This window comes from Trichechus manatus, unplaced genomic scaffold (assembly GCF_000243295.1).
Source record: "Trichechus manatus latirostris isolate Lorelei unplaced genomic scaffold, TriManLat1.0 scaffold00059, whole genome shotgun sequence".
Taxonomy (NCBI): domain Eukaryota; kingdom Metazoa; phylum Chordata; class Mammalia; order Sirenia; family Trichechidae; genus Trichechus; species Trichechus manatus.
In genome coordinates, this window is record NW_004443995.1 from 6,271,455 (window position 1) to 6,288,979 (window position 17,525).

Here is a 17,525-nt window from a genome sequence, read left to right on the forward strand (position 1 = left end):
GAGTATTAGAGATTTGAATTCCCTATCAGGTAGTTCTAGTGCATTTTCTTCCAGAGGATAGTCATCTGGTGTTTTATTTTGGACACCTACTGGAACCATCCGGTCATGTTTTGGTAAATGTTTTGATATTGTCTGCTGTTTTCGGGGCGTTCAGTAGTTATGTTTCTTGTTTATTGATTGTAGATTTGTTTGTTTTGTCCCTTTTTTAGAAAAAAAAATTGACTATGTCTGAGCAGGCGGACTGTGTGTTCTTTGTTTTTTGCTCGTCTGTGTGGATGATACTTTTTGCCTCCTTCTCCAACTGGCAGGGTCAGTCACTCAGCTGTGGTACAGCAGGGCACGTCTAGATGAAGAGGAGTTACTGGGACGGGTTGTTTGTGGCACTTACTATAGCCACCAGAGCGGGTTGGTAGTCAGTGCAGGGCAGGTTCCAGTAGGCCATGCCTGTGCTGCTTGTTGGTGTGATGTCAAGCGCACGGTGCAGGTAGGCAGGATGCAGCGGGGAGATGGTTATCTGTGGAGCTAAGATGGATATGGGAGAGAGGAGAGAGGAACAGGAGCCAAAAATATAGAAACAAACAAAAAAGAAGGCTAGGGGAGCTTGCCTTTGGCATGGAGAGATGAGAGACTATGAAATGGAGAAAAACAGAAAGGGAAAGAGGAAGAAAAGTAAAGAATAAGTAAATAAAAACCAGAAAGGTTAAGGAACCGCAGCGTTCTCAGGGATCCCACCGATGCAGCTGTGAGCTCTGGGGAAGTTGGTCTCAGGTGTTGCCGTACAGCCTGGTCAGAAGGTACAGAGGCATAGAACGCCTGGTATTCAGGGATGAGAAAGAGAAGGAAGATACAGAGAGATGAGAAACTGAGCAATGAAGAAAGAGAAAAAGGGAAAAAGAGGGAAAAGAAAACAAAACAAATTAAAAAAAAAATGAACAAGAAAGGCCCTCCAAAAAAACAGAAAGAAAAAAGAAAACACAACAAAAAAAGAAATGTTCTCAGGGATCCCTCTGCACGTCTGTGGAAGCTGAATGGGAGTTCCTTGTCACACAGCTCCTCCTGGCCAGAAAGGGCTCCCAACTCAAGAAAAGGAAAAGAAAAGAAACGAACAATTCAAAACAAACAAAAGCCCCGGGAGCCCACCAGTGCGGTAGCCCAGACCGGGAAGCAGCTCCACACTCGAATGGAGCTCCACAGCCCCTCAGGAAGAAGCAAAGATGGCTCACGGTGCCAGGGATTCGAGCGAAAGGAGGGGGAGGCAGCGAGAGGCAAGGAAGAAATCAAAAGAAGCAGGAAAAAAAAAAAAAAGCAATACCAGCAGCCAACAAATGGCACTCAGAGAGCCAGCTAGTGCGGGCCGGTGTTTCTGGACAAGAGACTGTGTCCGCGGGAATCAGAGGAGGCCGAGTGTGGGTGAAGAAGGGTGGAGAGTGGGAAAGCGTATATCACAAATTGCCGGCGCTCTGCAGCCCCTCAGGAAAAACCAAAGATGGCGCATGGAGCCAGGCACTCAAGTGAAAGGAGGGGGAGGTGAGAAGAGGCAAGTGAGAAATGAAAAGAAGTAGAAAAAAAGAAGCAATACTAGCAGCCAACAAATGGCACCCAGAGAGCCGCCCGCTTGGTTGTGTGGAATCCAAGCAGCCGGCGCTTCCCGGTCAAGAGACTGTGGCTGCGGGAAGCAGAGGAGGCCGAGCTGGGGTGAAGAGGGGTTGGGGGTGGGAAAGCGCACACTGCAAATTACTGGTTGTTTTGTCTCCTGCTGGACACTCCGTGAGGCTGCTTTCTCGTACCCCTACTTGCTGGTCTCCGATAGGAGTCGAAGATGGTGGATCCGCACTGCATTAGCTGGTAGGGGACCTCTGCCTGAATCTCTCGTCGCTCTCCATTCTCTGTCAGTTTTCTCACTAGATTTTGTGCTTGGCTGAGTTCTTTATCTCTTCATTTGATGGTTTAGGGTTTCAGGAGTGTTGTATTCTCTGTTCAGCTTAGTTGTTCGGATCTTTGCTGTGGAGGGACGGCATGGTGCTTCTGCCTAAAGCACCATTTTGCCAGAACTCCTCTTTTTGTTTACTTTTGAATGACAACTTGTGTCTTTTGATACATTTAGACTGTGTTTACCTTTACCCACCAGAGCATAGTTATAAAACCTCCCTTAGAGTCTTATGTGATGATTCTAACGATTTGCCCATTTCATTAGCATCTGTTAGTCGTCTTTTCCTGTGAGAAATGATCACATTTTCCTGATTCTTTGCGTGTAAATTCTGAGTGTATCCTAGGCATTGTGAATATTGTCTTTTTGTGAACTGTGGGTTCTGTTATACTCCTTTGAAGAGTGTTCGTTTTTTTTTTTTGGTTTTATTTTAGCAAGCAGTGAACTTGGTAAGTGTGAGACTGCAATTTCTATCTAGCCTCTGGGTGGTGGTTTCAAGTTCACTTAATTTTCCAAGTGTCAGTTTTCCTGTTTTGGGTCTTTTTCATACATGTACCACTCAGGGATTAGTCTGAGAATTGGGTGGTAGTTGAAATCTGATTTCAATTTACAAAGCTTTGGCTACTCTGGTTTGAATGTGTCCTGTGCATGTGTACCTTTTGGGTACTTTTGTAGGTTTTTAAACAGATTTAGGGGGTCTGTCTCTCTAGCTCTGTCCTATTCTGGATTCCCCACACGTTCTCCAGCCTGTGGGAATCTATTTTCCTACTTCCTCTGCTTAAAAAGACAGTTTTTCTAAGAAGTTAGCCACCTGAGCTTCTGACACCAAATTCTGTGACAGGGGCCCACTTTTGGGTCAAATCACATGGGAAAAGAAAAACATGAGAATCTTATCTCCATATGGATAGTGTCTTCAAATTTTAACTTCCCTTCACAATGCATCTGCTTTTGTTTAGTGTTCAGGTTCTTAAGAAGTTGCTTTATAAGTATATATTTTTTCCCCATAGTTTTTAGTTGTAATCTGTAGGATAGAGAGGCTGCATTGGGCTTACTCGATCTTCTTCAAACCAGAATGCCCCTGTTGATTTTTTAAAGTTTAAAAAAAAAAAATTTAATTGTTACACATTGTTATTGTATTTCCTTTCATCTAATGGCATGAATTATTTCTTGTAAGGCATGTCTGCTAGCAATGAATTTTCTCAGTCTTTGTTCATCTGGGAATACTTTTATTTGCCTTCACTTTTGGAGGATAGTTTCACTGGATATGGATACAGTTTATTTTTTTAGCATCTTGCCTATCGTTCCAATGACTTTTGGCCTCTATTTTTTTTTTCTGAGAAATTAGCCATTAATTGCACTGCTGTTTTCCTATATGTCAGGAGTCATTTTTTTCTTTCTGCTTTCAAGACTTTTTCTTTGTTGTTTGAATATCAGCAGTTTGACTATTTTGTGTTTAGTTGTAGTTCTCTTTGTTTTTATTTTATTAGGAATTTATTGAGTTCTTGGATCTGTAAGTTAATGTTTTCATCATGTTTGGCAGTGTTTGGCCTTTATGTCTTCATATATATATATATGTATATATATGTGTGTATGTGTATATATGTATCTGTGTGTATTTATCTATATTTGTGTATTATTTTTTGCTCCAATTTTCTCTTTGGCTCCTCTCATTACACCTATGTTGGAACACTTTACGTTGTCTCACAGGTCTTTGAGAGTTTAAGTTATTTTCCAGTTTTTTTCTTCTTTTCTTCAGATTGGATAATTTCTATTTTTTGCTTTTAAAGTTCACTGATTCTTCTGACATCTGATTCTGCTGTTGGATACCTCTAGTGAATTTTTTCAGTATTCTTACTGTACTTTTCAATTCCATAATTTCCTTTCGATTCTTTTTATAGCTCTTATTTATTGAGATTCCCTATTTGTTAACCCACAGTTAACCTATTTTAAGTATTTGAACATAGTGTCTTATACTTTGTTGAACATATTTATTATAGTTACTTTAAATTCTGGTAAGTTAAGCATTTGAACTCATTCAGTCAGTTTTGATTGACTGCCGTTTTCATGAATATGTGTGATACTTTTCTGTTTCTTTGCATTTTAGTAATTTTGGTTGAAAACTGGCCATTTTGAGTAAATACTGTAGCTACTCTGGATGCTGTTTATAGAATGTGTTTTCTGTATGATGTGCAGTTTGTGATTTTTCTGCTCAATATTTTCATACATTTTCTTTTTTAACATGACACTTAGGATCCCATGTGTTTCTATGTATCTTAGAGGTCATTTAAGCAGAGGTTGTGCTGAAGCATCTTGAGCCCATAGGGTGTAGACCATTTGCTCATTGGTCTCTGTGTGGGTGGAGATTACATTCAAAATTACAGTCAGTTCTCAAGTCTCTTTTGGCTTTCACTTTTTGCTGGATTCCTCAGATCAGCCAGTAAATATGTAATTTTCCAGTCTGCTAGGGATGTCAGAAGAGCTTTACTCAACCCTGCTCTAACTCTTTTATTTCTAGCGTCTCCTTGGTAAATTTCTGCCTGGTCTGCCACTCACCCTGAACTGTGACTGCAACTTTATTGTACCATAGCTGTGGGTTTTTCCCATTTGTTTGTAACCAAGTCTACGACTTCTGGCTGGAGTGCTGAGGTTTTCATCCTTTGCCCTGAATCAGGTCTTCCCCCTCTGAAAGCAACACTGCTGATTTTTCCTTCCATCCCTAAACTGGTATTACTACAGTTCTCACCAACTAAATTTGAACTGGTGATTGGGGTAGTCCCATCAGGAACACCACTGATTTCCTGATCTTCTTATCTGAAACTTTAACAATTTTCTGAAGAATAAACACTTCTCAATTTGTTGTATTCTTCAGGTCAATTTTCAGTGCCTTGAAATGGTTTCGTATGACAGTTTTGTCCCATTTTATACATGTCTTTTTTGGTGAGGAAAAATGTTGATCTCTTTATGTTGCTATTGGTGAAAGTTCTTTGCCCCTTTTTGTTTTTATACTATGTTTTAATTTTTGGTATTTTCCTAATTTGGGCTAGTATATAGATATGTGAAGAATAAGTATTACCTAAGTGAAATCATTATTTTTCTTCGCCAAAGAAATTATTACTACAAGAGATTTGGAAGACAGCTACCTGGCCAACCTACTGGAAGAGATCCATATTTGTACCCATTCCAAAGAAATGTGATCCAGTGGAATGCAGAAATTATCAAACAATATCATTAATATCAACATGCAAGTAAAATTATGCTTAAGAGAATTCAAAACGGCAGTACGTCGACAGGAATTGCCAGAAATTCAAGCCAGATTCAGAAGAGGACGTGGAAGGAAGGATATCATTGCTGATGTTAGATGGATCTTGGCTGAAAACAGAGAATACCAGAAAGATGTTTACCTGTGTTTAATTGACTATGCAAAGGCGTTCGACTGTATGGGTCATAAGAAATTATGGTTAACATTTCAAAGAACGGGAGTTCAGAGCATGTAATTGTGCTTATGGAGCCCTGGGGGCTGAGTGGTTAAGCGTTAGCCTGCTAACCGAAAGGTTGGCAGTTCGAATCCTCCAGCTGCTCCTTGGAAACCCTATGAGGCAGTTTCTACTCTGTCCTATATGGCCGCTATAAGTCAGAATTGACTTGATTGCAGCAGGTTTGGTTTTGGTTTAATTGTGCTCATGAGGAACCTTACATAGAGGCAGTCGTTGAAACAGAACCAGAGGATACGGTGTGGTTTAAAATTAGGAAAGGTGTACGTCAGGGTTGTATCCTTTCACCATACTTTTCAACCTGTATGCTAAGAAAATAATCTGATAAGCTGGACTATGTGATGAAGAAGGCAGCATCAGGACTGGAGGAAGACTGCTAACCTGCAGTATGCAGATGACACAACCTTGCTTGCTGAAAGCGGAGAGGACTTGAAGCACTTACTGATGAAGATCAAAGACTACAGCCTTCAGTATGGATTACACCTCAACATAAAGAAAATAGCAATTCTCATTACTGGACCAATAAGCAACATCATGATAAACAAAGAAAATGTTGAAGTTGTCAAGGATTTCATTTTACTTGGATTCACAGTCAGTGCTCATGGAGGCAGCAGTCAAGAAATCAAAGGACACAATGCATTGGGCAAATCTGCTGTAAAAGACCTTTTTAAAGTGTTCAAAAGCAAAGATATCACCTTGAGGATTAAGAATTGCCTTTGAGTTATGGTGTTGGCAAACAATATTGAATATACTGTGAACTGCCAGAAGAATGAACAAATCTGTCTTGGAAGAACTATAGCCAGAATGCTTCTTCGAAGCGAGGATGGGGAGACTTCGTCTAAAGTACTTTGGACATGTTATCAGGAGGGACCTGTCTCTGCAGAAGGACATCATGCTTGGTAAAGTAGAAGGTCAGCAAAAAAGAGGCAGACCCTCAATGAGATGGATTGACACAGTGTCTGTAACAGTGGGCTCAAACATAGCAAGGATTTTAAGGATGGTGTAGGACAGGGCAGTGTCTGTTGTATATAGGGTTGCTATGAGTTGCAACTGACTCGACGGCACCTGACAACCACAAATGAAATTTAATTACTTTGAAACATAAGACAAAAAAGACATTAAATATTTGTATTAAGTATATAGATTAAAATAACTTGGGAATAATAGAAAATTCCTTTAAGTTGGAATTCTTTGGAAAGATTTCTTCAGTCCAAAAATTTAGAATGAAATGTTTTAAATTTTGGATTTTCTTTTTTGATGATCTAAAAGAAAGAAGGATAGAAACAGAACTTAAATTGAGTATTGCCTGATTATTTCAGTGCCTGTTTAGGGTTATGTTGGTGTATACCTATATAATACCATAATTGTTGCTGTGAGTCAAAATTGACTCAATGGCACCCAATAACAACAATGTGAAAAGAACAGAGGTAGATTTAGTCAAGATTTCATATTAACTGAAAGTCAGTTGGGGTGGTGTATAAACAAAATATTACTTTGTTTAAATGGAGAAGGAGGGAGGGTAGTCTTTACTGGCACAAGATAATATAGTGATGCCAAATTACATCATAGTAGTTAGTAGCATTTTCAAATTATGAGTGATAATTTATTTTCCAGCAAATGACAAAATATTTCACATTAATTTCTTAAATATAAATTGTGTTTTACCTTCTAATAATTGAAATTTATCTCAAATATTTATCTTAGTTCACCATCTTGGAACAGTTACCCATCCTCAGAATTGACTATGTTTTCTGACACAGTATCAATCACCTCATATGCCCGGATTAAAATGTTGTGATTTTTAAAATTTTGGATTCTACTTTAATGAGCTTTTATCATATTTTTAATATCCTTTTAATTACTGGGATAAAACATGTTACCTCTGAATTGATTACAACTCATAACAACTCTATAGGACAGAGTAGAACTGTCTTATATGGTATCCAAGGAGCATTTGGGGATTCAAACTGCCGACCTTTTGGTTAGCAGCTGAGCTTTTAACCACTGTGTCACCAGGGCTCCTATTATTGAGATAATCTGTTCCTATTCCAGTTATCTTTGGGTGTTTCTATTTCCTGAATTATATTTTCTTTATTGGAAATTCCATAGTTATATACCATAGTGTGTTCCAGTGAAGAAAATAGATCTATATGGAATACTGATTCAAATTTCTTTATATGTGTGATCAGAGTAAAACAGATTGTGTGAAAACATTCACAGATTTTAAGTGTTTCTTGTAGATTACTTTTATTACCTTCTTTATGCTGTTCTCTTTATTCTCACAGAGATATGTATATGTATTTATAATTTTTTTATAATTATAAAAGTAAACAAGTGTCATTAAAACACTACAGATTTTTTTTCCATGTAATGTGAGAAGAATTTTTTGTTAAATAGGGATTAAACTGGTTAAAAAGCAAAATAGGCCCAGTTAACTTTTACAGAATTTACTGTTTAAGATTAACAGATAAAATAAACCAGTTGGATTCTGCTTTGGTCAGAAATGTTCAACACTTAAAAATTATTATAGGATAAATATTAAGTTCATAGATGCAGGTCAAGGCCTTTTGATCTTCTTACATTATTAGTCCTAATAAGACATTATTTGAAAATAATTAGACTGTAGCATTTGTGGTGTATCTTTTGATGAAATAATTGAAATTTTAGCCAAAGATTTTTGTTAATTTAAGCTATAGCAAGCATAGGTTTTTGATACGTTAAAATATTCTTAGAGTACTGTTTTAGTTATCTACCGCTCATCTGTCAGTTTGTCATACTGTGGTGACTTGTGTGTTGCTGTGATGCTGGAAGGAAGCTTTGCCACTGGTATTTTAAATACCAGCAGGGCCACCCATTATGGATAGATAGCAGCAGAACTTCCAGTATAAGACAGCCTCGGAAAAAGGTCTGGTGATCTGCTTCTGAAAATTAGCCAACAAAAACCCTGTGGATTACTAGAGATTGTTGTCTGATTATTGCTGGAAGATGAGTCCCCTAGGTTGTTGGAAAGTACTATGCAATAGATGCAATAATGGACTCAAACATACCAATGATCATGAAGATGGCACAGGAGTGGGCCATGTTTCATTCTGTTACACATAAGGTTACCATTAGTCAGAGCTGACTAGATAGCAGCTAACACCAACATTAAACCAATATTAATGTTTTACAGACTATTTTATGCATTTTTGCTTAATAAACGATGTAACATTGAAGAAAAAGAAATTTACCAACAACATGATAGTATTGTCCTAATTATTGACAGTTACAGTTTTGGTACTAATATTTGAATTAAAAATAGTTAATTTCAGATATCTCATTGTATAACTTTAGAATGCATTATGGGCCTGGATACATTTAATTCATATTTTAAAAGAAACTTATTTTTATGTTTTTACTTTTCTGTTGATCATTAGAGGATGAAAAATTTTTCCTTTTTTCCCCATAATTTCTCTATTTTTTCAGCCTTAGTTATCAAACATTCCAATTTTTATACCGAAGGGTGGTTGAAACATTAAATTATTTTTGAAGAAGTAATCACAGAAGTTTCTGATTTTTATTTTTATTCTAAATCTTTATGAGTAAGGAAATGCTACAATGATTCAATTGAATTTAACTTTTATAAGTCAGTCGTCTGTGGCTGAAGGACGTTAGAGATTTTATTTTTTAAATGTAATTAGATTGCTATCTAATGTTTGTGAAGTGAATGTGTTATTTATTTTTAGTGGTTGTTTGTCTTTCAATCTTTTTACCTTTGTAAATATTTCTGATTATTATTCATTACTAGCTTGTTGCCTTACTTTCCATGGTGATAATTGTTACAAATTTTAATATGTGCTGCCATTAAACAGAAATTTCTTTGTTGTTATTGACTTTCCTTTTACAGTGTTGATAACCTCCAAAGGGCATTGGTAAGCCTGTGGCAGAGAGAGAGGGAAAAAAAAGGTGTTTCAAAGCCAGCTTTATGCCATACAGTTTTATATGTTTGTGCATAGAAAGTTACTCTTTTTCCTGAATTATGTATCTTATGCCCTGAATTGATAAATTATCCAATTTGAAAGAATATGGCTTATTTAGTTTAATGCTCACATTCTTGTTGAAGTTTTGAAAACATTAACACCCCTGAATTGTTTTTCATTTATTGACCTTCATTAAAAAGAACTATATAGCTAGTGTGAGATTAGTGGGTTTTCATATTCTAGGGTTGTGTCTTAAATTCACTGTATCTTGAAATTAGGTTTATAATAATATGAGAAAATATTTATATTTATAACTTAAACTTGTGCTTTTCAAATATATACAGTACTTTGTTTTAAATGTTTACTTATTCAGGGTTATCTATAAACTTCTGGCATCCAAAAGCGAGGGAATCAGAGTACAAGCTCTCAAGGCAATGGGCTATTTTTTAAAACACCTGCCTCCAAAGTGAGTATACATGAAATCTAAAATGGACTATTGTATATTGTTTATTTGTTTTATAAATCTGTGGAATAGCATTTTTGTACTTCCTTTAGTCTTTATTTTTGTTCATAAAATGCTGAATAAATATAATGGTGTAACTACCAACATACTTTAAAAATCCGTTGTTTATATGAAAATTATTTAAATCATTCATTTATTTTGTGTTCATTTTGAGAGTAAGTTTCAATAAACTGAATCTAGAAACTTATGGAAGCTTCATTTCAGGTGGCTTGATCATCATTTGCTTTATCTGTACTATAAAGCTGATGTATTAACCAGGGTGTTTGCCATACCGTGTGCTTTGCTATAGTATATATAATACATATAACTAACAACTGAAACTCCCCATACTTATTTTTTCTAGCTGACAATACTCATACCCTACCCATTGTTAGTGGTAGCAGAATTAGTTTATTATAAAATTAAACAGTTTTTGGTGTTGAACAGGGTTTGGGAAACTGTGGCCCTTGGGGCTGAATCCAGCTGGCTACCTGTTTTTGTAAATAAAGTTTTATTGTGATGCTACCACAGTCATTTCTCTATGACTCCTTTTGAGATAGAACGACAGAGTTGAGTGGCTGCGACAGAGACCATATGGTCCACAAAAACGAAAATATTTACTGTCTAGCGCTTTATTTAAAAATTTTGCTGATCCTAAGGGTAGTAGAACTAAAACTTGCGATGCTTTGGTTTCTAAATTTATGCTTAGAAGTTTAATTTTGGTACATATATCTTCATAATATTCACTCTTTTCATTTCTTTAGATTTCTTCTGTATTGCTCTTCTACTTAACTACTTACTGTGCTTTAGATTATCTGTAGTAAAGCCTAGCTTAGTGCTGCGGAATAGTGGCAACTACTGAAATAAATAATTGCTCTGAGGATATTGGTGGGAGTTCTTTGTTGTACTGTGGCATAGCTAATCTTGTGTTTTTTTTTTAAACTTTAGCTGTGCTTATATTGTAGTTAGTATTTCTTTATTTAAAATTTTGCAGCCTTAATGACTCTAGGTGGAAGAAAATTGGGGAGAATTTTTGAGTTGGAATTTATTGGTAATGTGAAAAGCTTTTTGTCTCTTTTATCCAACGTTGATGTTGAATAGTGTAGACTAAAAAAAAAATCTACATTTGATCATTTCTTTTCCTGTAATTGTAGGAGAAAAGCTGAAGTCATGCTTGGGCATGGACTGTTTTCATTGCTAGCTGAAAGACTCATGCTTCAGACAAATTTAATCACAATGACCACATATAATGTCTTGTTTGAGGTAAGAATGTAGTTAGAATTTAATTTTAATAATTTCTTTGAAGGCTTTATTATGAAAATGCCTGTATGATTGAGCTGACATTAAATAAGATCATTTAAATTTGTGATCTAAAATTTTGAAATTACTATGTAAAAGAAACGTGTCTGCATTTTTATCTTTTAAACAGTGTGGTAATCTGTTTATGTGTATCCTACATTGAGTATTTGATTTCTGATTTTATAATTTAGTAAAAATTGAGTTATAATTTTGAAGTTCTTAATTTTATATTATGCAGAAGATATTCAACATGATACTATTTGACTATATACTAGATTGTGATTAGTATTGTACTTAAAGTAGATTAACGGTGATGCTAATACAGTGGTTATGCTAATATAATCTATTGTCTTCTGTAGATTCTTATAGAACAGATTTGTACTCAGGTGATACATAAACAACACCCAGATCCAGATTCTTCAGTAAAGATACAGAATCCTCGTATGTATTTTATATACTAAAAAAAAAAACTGTTTTGCTATTTAAAAAAAGGTCACTATGAAAAACCTTAAGTTGATATTGTTGTAAAAAATTGTTAGATGCATATTTTATTAGGCACAATGATATAATAACTAGTTTTATGTTGAATATAATGTCAAATTGACCATTGGTTGTATGGAAATGTTTATGAAGGTTTTGAAGAATTATATGCATAAGATCTTGAATTAATATACTTTGAGATTTTCAGCAAACCTCTGACTGCATTACTTAGTGATGTCAGACTGAATTATATGAGTCATGGATGTAGTTCTCATCTTAAGTTACTGTCAGTATAAGAATACCAAATTTGGAATGGAAAAATAACTGTCTTCATTGTTTCAGAATATATTCTTGTTGAATAATCTTTTCTTTTGATATTTCGAGTTCTTAAGCAATTGTACAAAGTGCACATTTTTCATCTTGCCTTTTTAAACCATGTCATTAAAATAACTGGTTTGTAGAGTTTTGAATTTGTTTTGTGGTGATGTGTGTTTGTGTGTGTAGTACTCAGTTTCAGTGCTAGTTTTAAAAACACATGGCTCTATATTTTAAAATTTCCTCAGCCTTCAGAGAGACATGGTATCATTTTAGAGAGTGAGAAAAGGAAAAACTCTGAATTTATACGTATATTTAAATTTTGTATATTATATACGTAATATACATTGTAAGGAAGATGACTTACTGAAGTAAGAATTTTTGAATATATTATCTGCAGAGCCCTGGTGGCGCAGTGGTTAGGAGCTGTGGCTCCTAACCAAAAGGTCAGCAGTTCGAATCGACCAGCTGCTCCTTGGAAACCGTATGGGGTGGCAGTTCTACCCTGTCCTATAGGCTAGAATCGACTTGACGGCAGTGGGTTGATTTTTTGGGTTATACCAGCTCAGAAAATCTAAGCAGTATGTATATGGTGGTTGAAGGTCCCTGGGTGGCACAAACGGTTTGTGCTTGTTGATTAACCTAAAGATTGGTGGTTTGAACCACCCAGTGGCACCATGGAAGAAAGATGTGGTGATCTGTTTCTGTAAAGATTACAGCTAGTAAGACCCTATGAAGCAGATCTATTTTGTAGCACATGGGGTCTCCATGTGTTGAAATAGACTCAGTGGCAATTGATTTTGTTTGGTTATATATGATAGTTAAAGATACAGGCAGCCTGGGTTGGAAATCTTTGTTATATGTCTTAACTAGCTCTGCGACTTTGAGTAAATTACTTAGTTTCTTTGTACCTTAGTTTTCTTATCTCTAAAATTAGGGTAATAATGTCTATCATTGTGTAAGGATTAAATGAGTTAATGCATGTGTTTTTTTAAAATGGTGTTTAATGAGAGTATGTCCTCAAAAATTAGTAGTTATTATCATTATCATCAGTGACACTGATGATATTATGATGATGGTGACATTGATGATGATATGATGATGATGGTTATCATTGTAATCATTATTCTGCTAGAAAAATATTGAATTTGTCATTAGAAGAGTTTAGAAATTATATCATTAATTTTATGACAAAGTATCTTCGTATTTGCTGTTATAAAAAATAAACTACTGCTTCAGAATAACTAAAATCCTTCACTGGTTTAGAATTCACAAATTTTTAATTTGGCTAAAATTCAATATTTAATTTTAAATTTAGGGTTATAGCTCTCTTTATGTTTCTTATCTGTAAAGTTCTAGATTGAAGTACATACTTTAAAAGATTTTTTTAAAAAGCTAAGTACTGGGAATTTAGACAATTACATACTAAGACCATTAAAGTCGGCAGGGTACAAGATAATACACAAATATCAGTTGGGTTCCTTTACACTAACAAAGAGGACTCTGTAAAGAAAATCAAGAAATCTGTACTGTTTACAGTAGGCCCTAAAAGGATAAAACACCTAGGAATAAACCTAACCAGGCATGTAAAAGACTTATACAAGGAAAACTATAAAGCACTACTGCAGGAAACTAAGAGAGCTACATAAATGGAAAAACATTCCACGCTTATGGATCAGAAGACTTAACATTGTGAAAATGTTAATACTACCAAAAGTGATCTATAGATACAATGCAATCCCGATCCAAATCCCAACATTCTTTAATGAAATGGAAAAACTAATCTTCAACTTTATATGGAAATGAAGGAAGCCTTGAATAGCTAAAGCAATATTGAAGAAAAATAAAGGAGGAGGCCTCACACTTCCTGATCTCAAAACTTTCTATATAGCCACGGTAATCAAATAGCCTGGTACTGGTTCAGTGACAAACATGTAGACCAATGGAGTGGAATTGAGAACCCAGAAGTTAGTCTGTCCATCTGTGGGCAACTGATCTTCAACAAAAGGTTGAAGTCCATTAAATGGGGAAGAACCAGTCTTTCTAACAAATGGTGCTGGCCAGACTGGATATCCGTATGCAGAAAAATTAATGAAGATCCGTACCTCACACCAGGCACAAAAACTAACTTAAAATGGATCCAAGACTTTTATGTTAAGGCGAAAATTACGAAGTCCCTGGAAAATAACATAATGTCAAAATTATGGGACCTAATTTTCAGCATAAATGGTCTATCAGACAAAACTGAAAATGCACAAATGACAGAGGATAAATAGATAAGTATGACCTCCTAAAAATTAAATACTTAGGCTCCTCAAAAGACTTTACAAAGAGAATAAAAAGGGAACCTACGCACTAGGAAAAGATCTTTGGCAACGACATATCTGATATGGGTCTAATCTTTAAAATATATAGAAAACTTAAACAACTCAACAACAAAAAGACCGACAATCGAATCAAAAAATGGGCAAAGGACATGAACAGATACCACCAGAGGACATTCAGGCAGCCAACAAATACATGAAAGGATGCTCAGGATCATTAGCCATTACCAAACCAAACCAAACCAAACTTTTTGCCGACAAGTCAACTCTGACTTATAGTGATCCTATAGCATAGAGTAGAACTGTCCCATAGGGTTTCCAAGGCTGTAAATCTTCATGGAAGCAGACTGCCACATCTGTCTTCCATGGAGTGGCTAGTGGGTTCAAACTGCTGAACTTCTGGTTAGCAGTGAGTGCTTAAACCACTGCACCACCAGCGCTCCTTCATTAGCCATTAGAGAGATGCAAATCTAAGCTACAATGAGATACCATCTCACCTCTGGAAAAATGGCAGTGATCAAAAAAACAGAAAACAACAATGCTGTCAAGGTTGTAGGAGAGTGGAGCTCTTACACGCTGCTTTGCTGGTGAGATTGTAAAATGGTACAGCCACTGTGGAAAACAGTATGGCACTTCTTCAAAAAGCTAGAAATAGAAATACCTTATGAACCAGCAATCCCACTCTTAGGTGTGTATCCTAGACACATAAGAACAGTGACATGAATGCATACCTATGTTGGTTGCAGCAGTATTCACAATAGCAAAAAGATGGAGACAACCTAAGTGCCCATCAGTGGATGAATGAATAAACAAACTGTGGTACATCTGTACAGTGGAATACTATGCAACTATAAAGAACGAGGAGTCTGTGAAACATAACATGGATGAATCTGGAGGACATTATGCTGAGTGAAATAAGTCAATCACAAAAGGCCAAATATTGTATAGTCCCGCTATTATAAAAAGTCAAGAATAGATACACAGACAGAAAGCAAGCTTTTTGATGGTTACCAGGGATGGGAGGAAGAGGGAGGGGGAATCACTTTCTGGATAGTAGATACTTGTTATTTTTGGTGATGGGAAAGATAATCCCAGATATGGATCAAGTCAGCACAACTTGACTAAGGTAATTAAAGACACTAAACTACACGAGGAAAAGGGACAATTTCAGTAAATGCTATAACACATACAGTTTTGCAACAACAGTAACAACAACCAGAAAATATGTGTGTTGTTACGTAGGTTGATATGGATGCATATATGTGTATAGGAAAGCATATGCAATTAAATGCATATGCATGTATAGTGTATCTGTAGGCATATGTATACATGTATGTATATGTTGCATGTATATTCACATATATAAAAAGCCATGTAGGCACAGTTATGGAAGCTTCCTAGACACAGCCAGACAACTTATGGGATTAGTTTACTGGGTCAAAAGGCTTGGGACCATAGTCTTGGGAAACAACTTAGTCAACTGAGATAACATAATTCACAAAGATAATGTTCTGTATTCTAGTTTGGTGAGTAGCATTTGGAGTCTTAAAAGCTTGTGAGTGGCCATCTAAGGTACAGCTATTGGTCTCTACTTGTATGGAGCAAAAGACAATAAGGACATCAAAGGCTCAAAGAAGAAACTAGTCCACGGGGCTAATAGCCCACATGAACCACAACATCTTTTACTTGAGACCAGAAGAACTAGATGGTGCCTGGCTACTGCTACCGACCCTTCTGAACAAGGACACAATAGAAGGTCTGGATAGAATGGAAGAACAATGTAGTACAAAACTCAAATTCCTAAGAAAAGGCCAGCACTACTGGACCAGTAGAGATTATAGGCACCCCCTAGACTATGCCTCTAAGATACTCTTTAAACTTGGAATTGAAACTATTTCTGCAGGTCACCTTTCTGCCAAATAATAGATTGGCTTATAAAATAAATACTATTAGCTGTGAGTAATGTTCTCCCTTAAACAATTAAACTATATGAGACTAAATGGTCAACATGAACCCAAAAGCAAAGATGAGAAGGCAAGGAGGGAAGGGAAGCTAGATCAATGGGAACAGAACAAACAGAATGGAAATAATGAGAATGATGACACATTGTGAAAATTGTAACCAGTGGCACAGAGCAATTTGTATAAAAATTGTTAAAGGGAAACCTAATTTATTGTGCAAACTTTCACCTAAAACAGTAAATTTTATTAAAAAACAACACAAAACATGATTAGCTGCCAGAGAAATGCGAAAACAAAAAGAACAACAAAAAAGACCAGTTCTGTTTGACTTTGGTAGGGGATTGAATAGGTTTTTAATTTCCTTTAGGGTTTTTGCCTCTAATTTTACTTTTTAAATTATGGAAATCTTGACAGCTTTTAAAATTCACTGTGATAAAGAAAAGGATATGGAAAGAGCTAGGTATTTATTCTCTTTTTCTGAGGTTTTGATTGCACTGGGTTTTTTTAGATGAACTTTACTATGTGGCAGAGACTACGGAGAGTTGTCAGAAGTTTCACCATCATTTAGTTCATTTATAATTTTACTTACTTTATTTTAATCATTTAAAATTTAGCTTTACATTGCACATTCAAGTCATGGAATTTAAAAAAAAAAATCCCTTTCTTGTTTATAGATGCTTGCTAGTAAATGTATTGCCATTCTTTTCTATGGATGATGTTTTTTTTTATAACTCTAAAGAGGGTGTTTTCAGTAGATATTTATGTTAGGGAAATTAAAGAAATTGCTATGTATTAGTGGCCTTCGGTCATGAATTTTTTTGTTGTGGTTTGGTTTTTACTTATTTATAAACTGTCTTGCAGAGATACTGAAAGTAATTGCGACCCTGCTCCGAAATTCTCCCCAGCGTGCAGAGAGTATGGAGGTTCGCAGAGCCTTTCTTTCTGACATGATTAAACTTTTTAATAACAGTAGAGAAAACAGGAGGTAAGCAGAATCAAAAAGCATTTATTTGCGGTATTCAAGTCTACCATTGTATAAGCCCATTTTGTCTAAGAAAAATTGCTTTAAAAATATTCTGAATTTTCCATAATGCTTATTTCATTAAGGGTATGCATGTCCCATACAGTTAAATTAGAGTTTTCATCACCACATTTTTTTTATTTTTTTAAGTTTTTTTTTTTTTATTGTACTTCAGGTGAAGGCTTACAGAACAAATAGTTTCTCATGAAACAGAAGTACACATGTTGTTTTATGACATTGGTTAAC

General features: G+C 35.6%; 1 protein-coding gene across 5 annotated transcripts in view; it reads left to right on the forward strand.

The window, feature by feature from the left end:
• LRBA (LPS responsive beige-like anchor protein) overlaps positions 1-17,525 on the forward strand; it is an 840,314-nt gene that overhangs the window by 157,833 nt on the left and 664,956 nt on the right. For all 5 annotated transcript variants that reach the window (XM_023733554.1, XM_023733553.1, XM_023733556.1 and 2 more), the window contains exons 18-21: positions 9,751-9,843; positions 11,034-11,142; positions 11,538-11,619; positions 17,120-17,243. In XM_023733554.1, the coding sequence (XP_023589322.1) occupies positions 9,751-9,843; positions 11,034-11,142; positions 11,538-11,619; positions 17,120-17,243 (408 nt within the window). The remainder of the gene's footprint in view (positions 1-9,750; positions 9,844-11,033; positions 11,143-11,537; positions 11,620-17,119; positions 17,244-17,525) is intronic.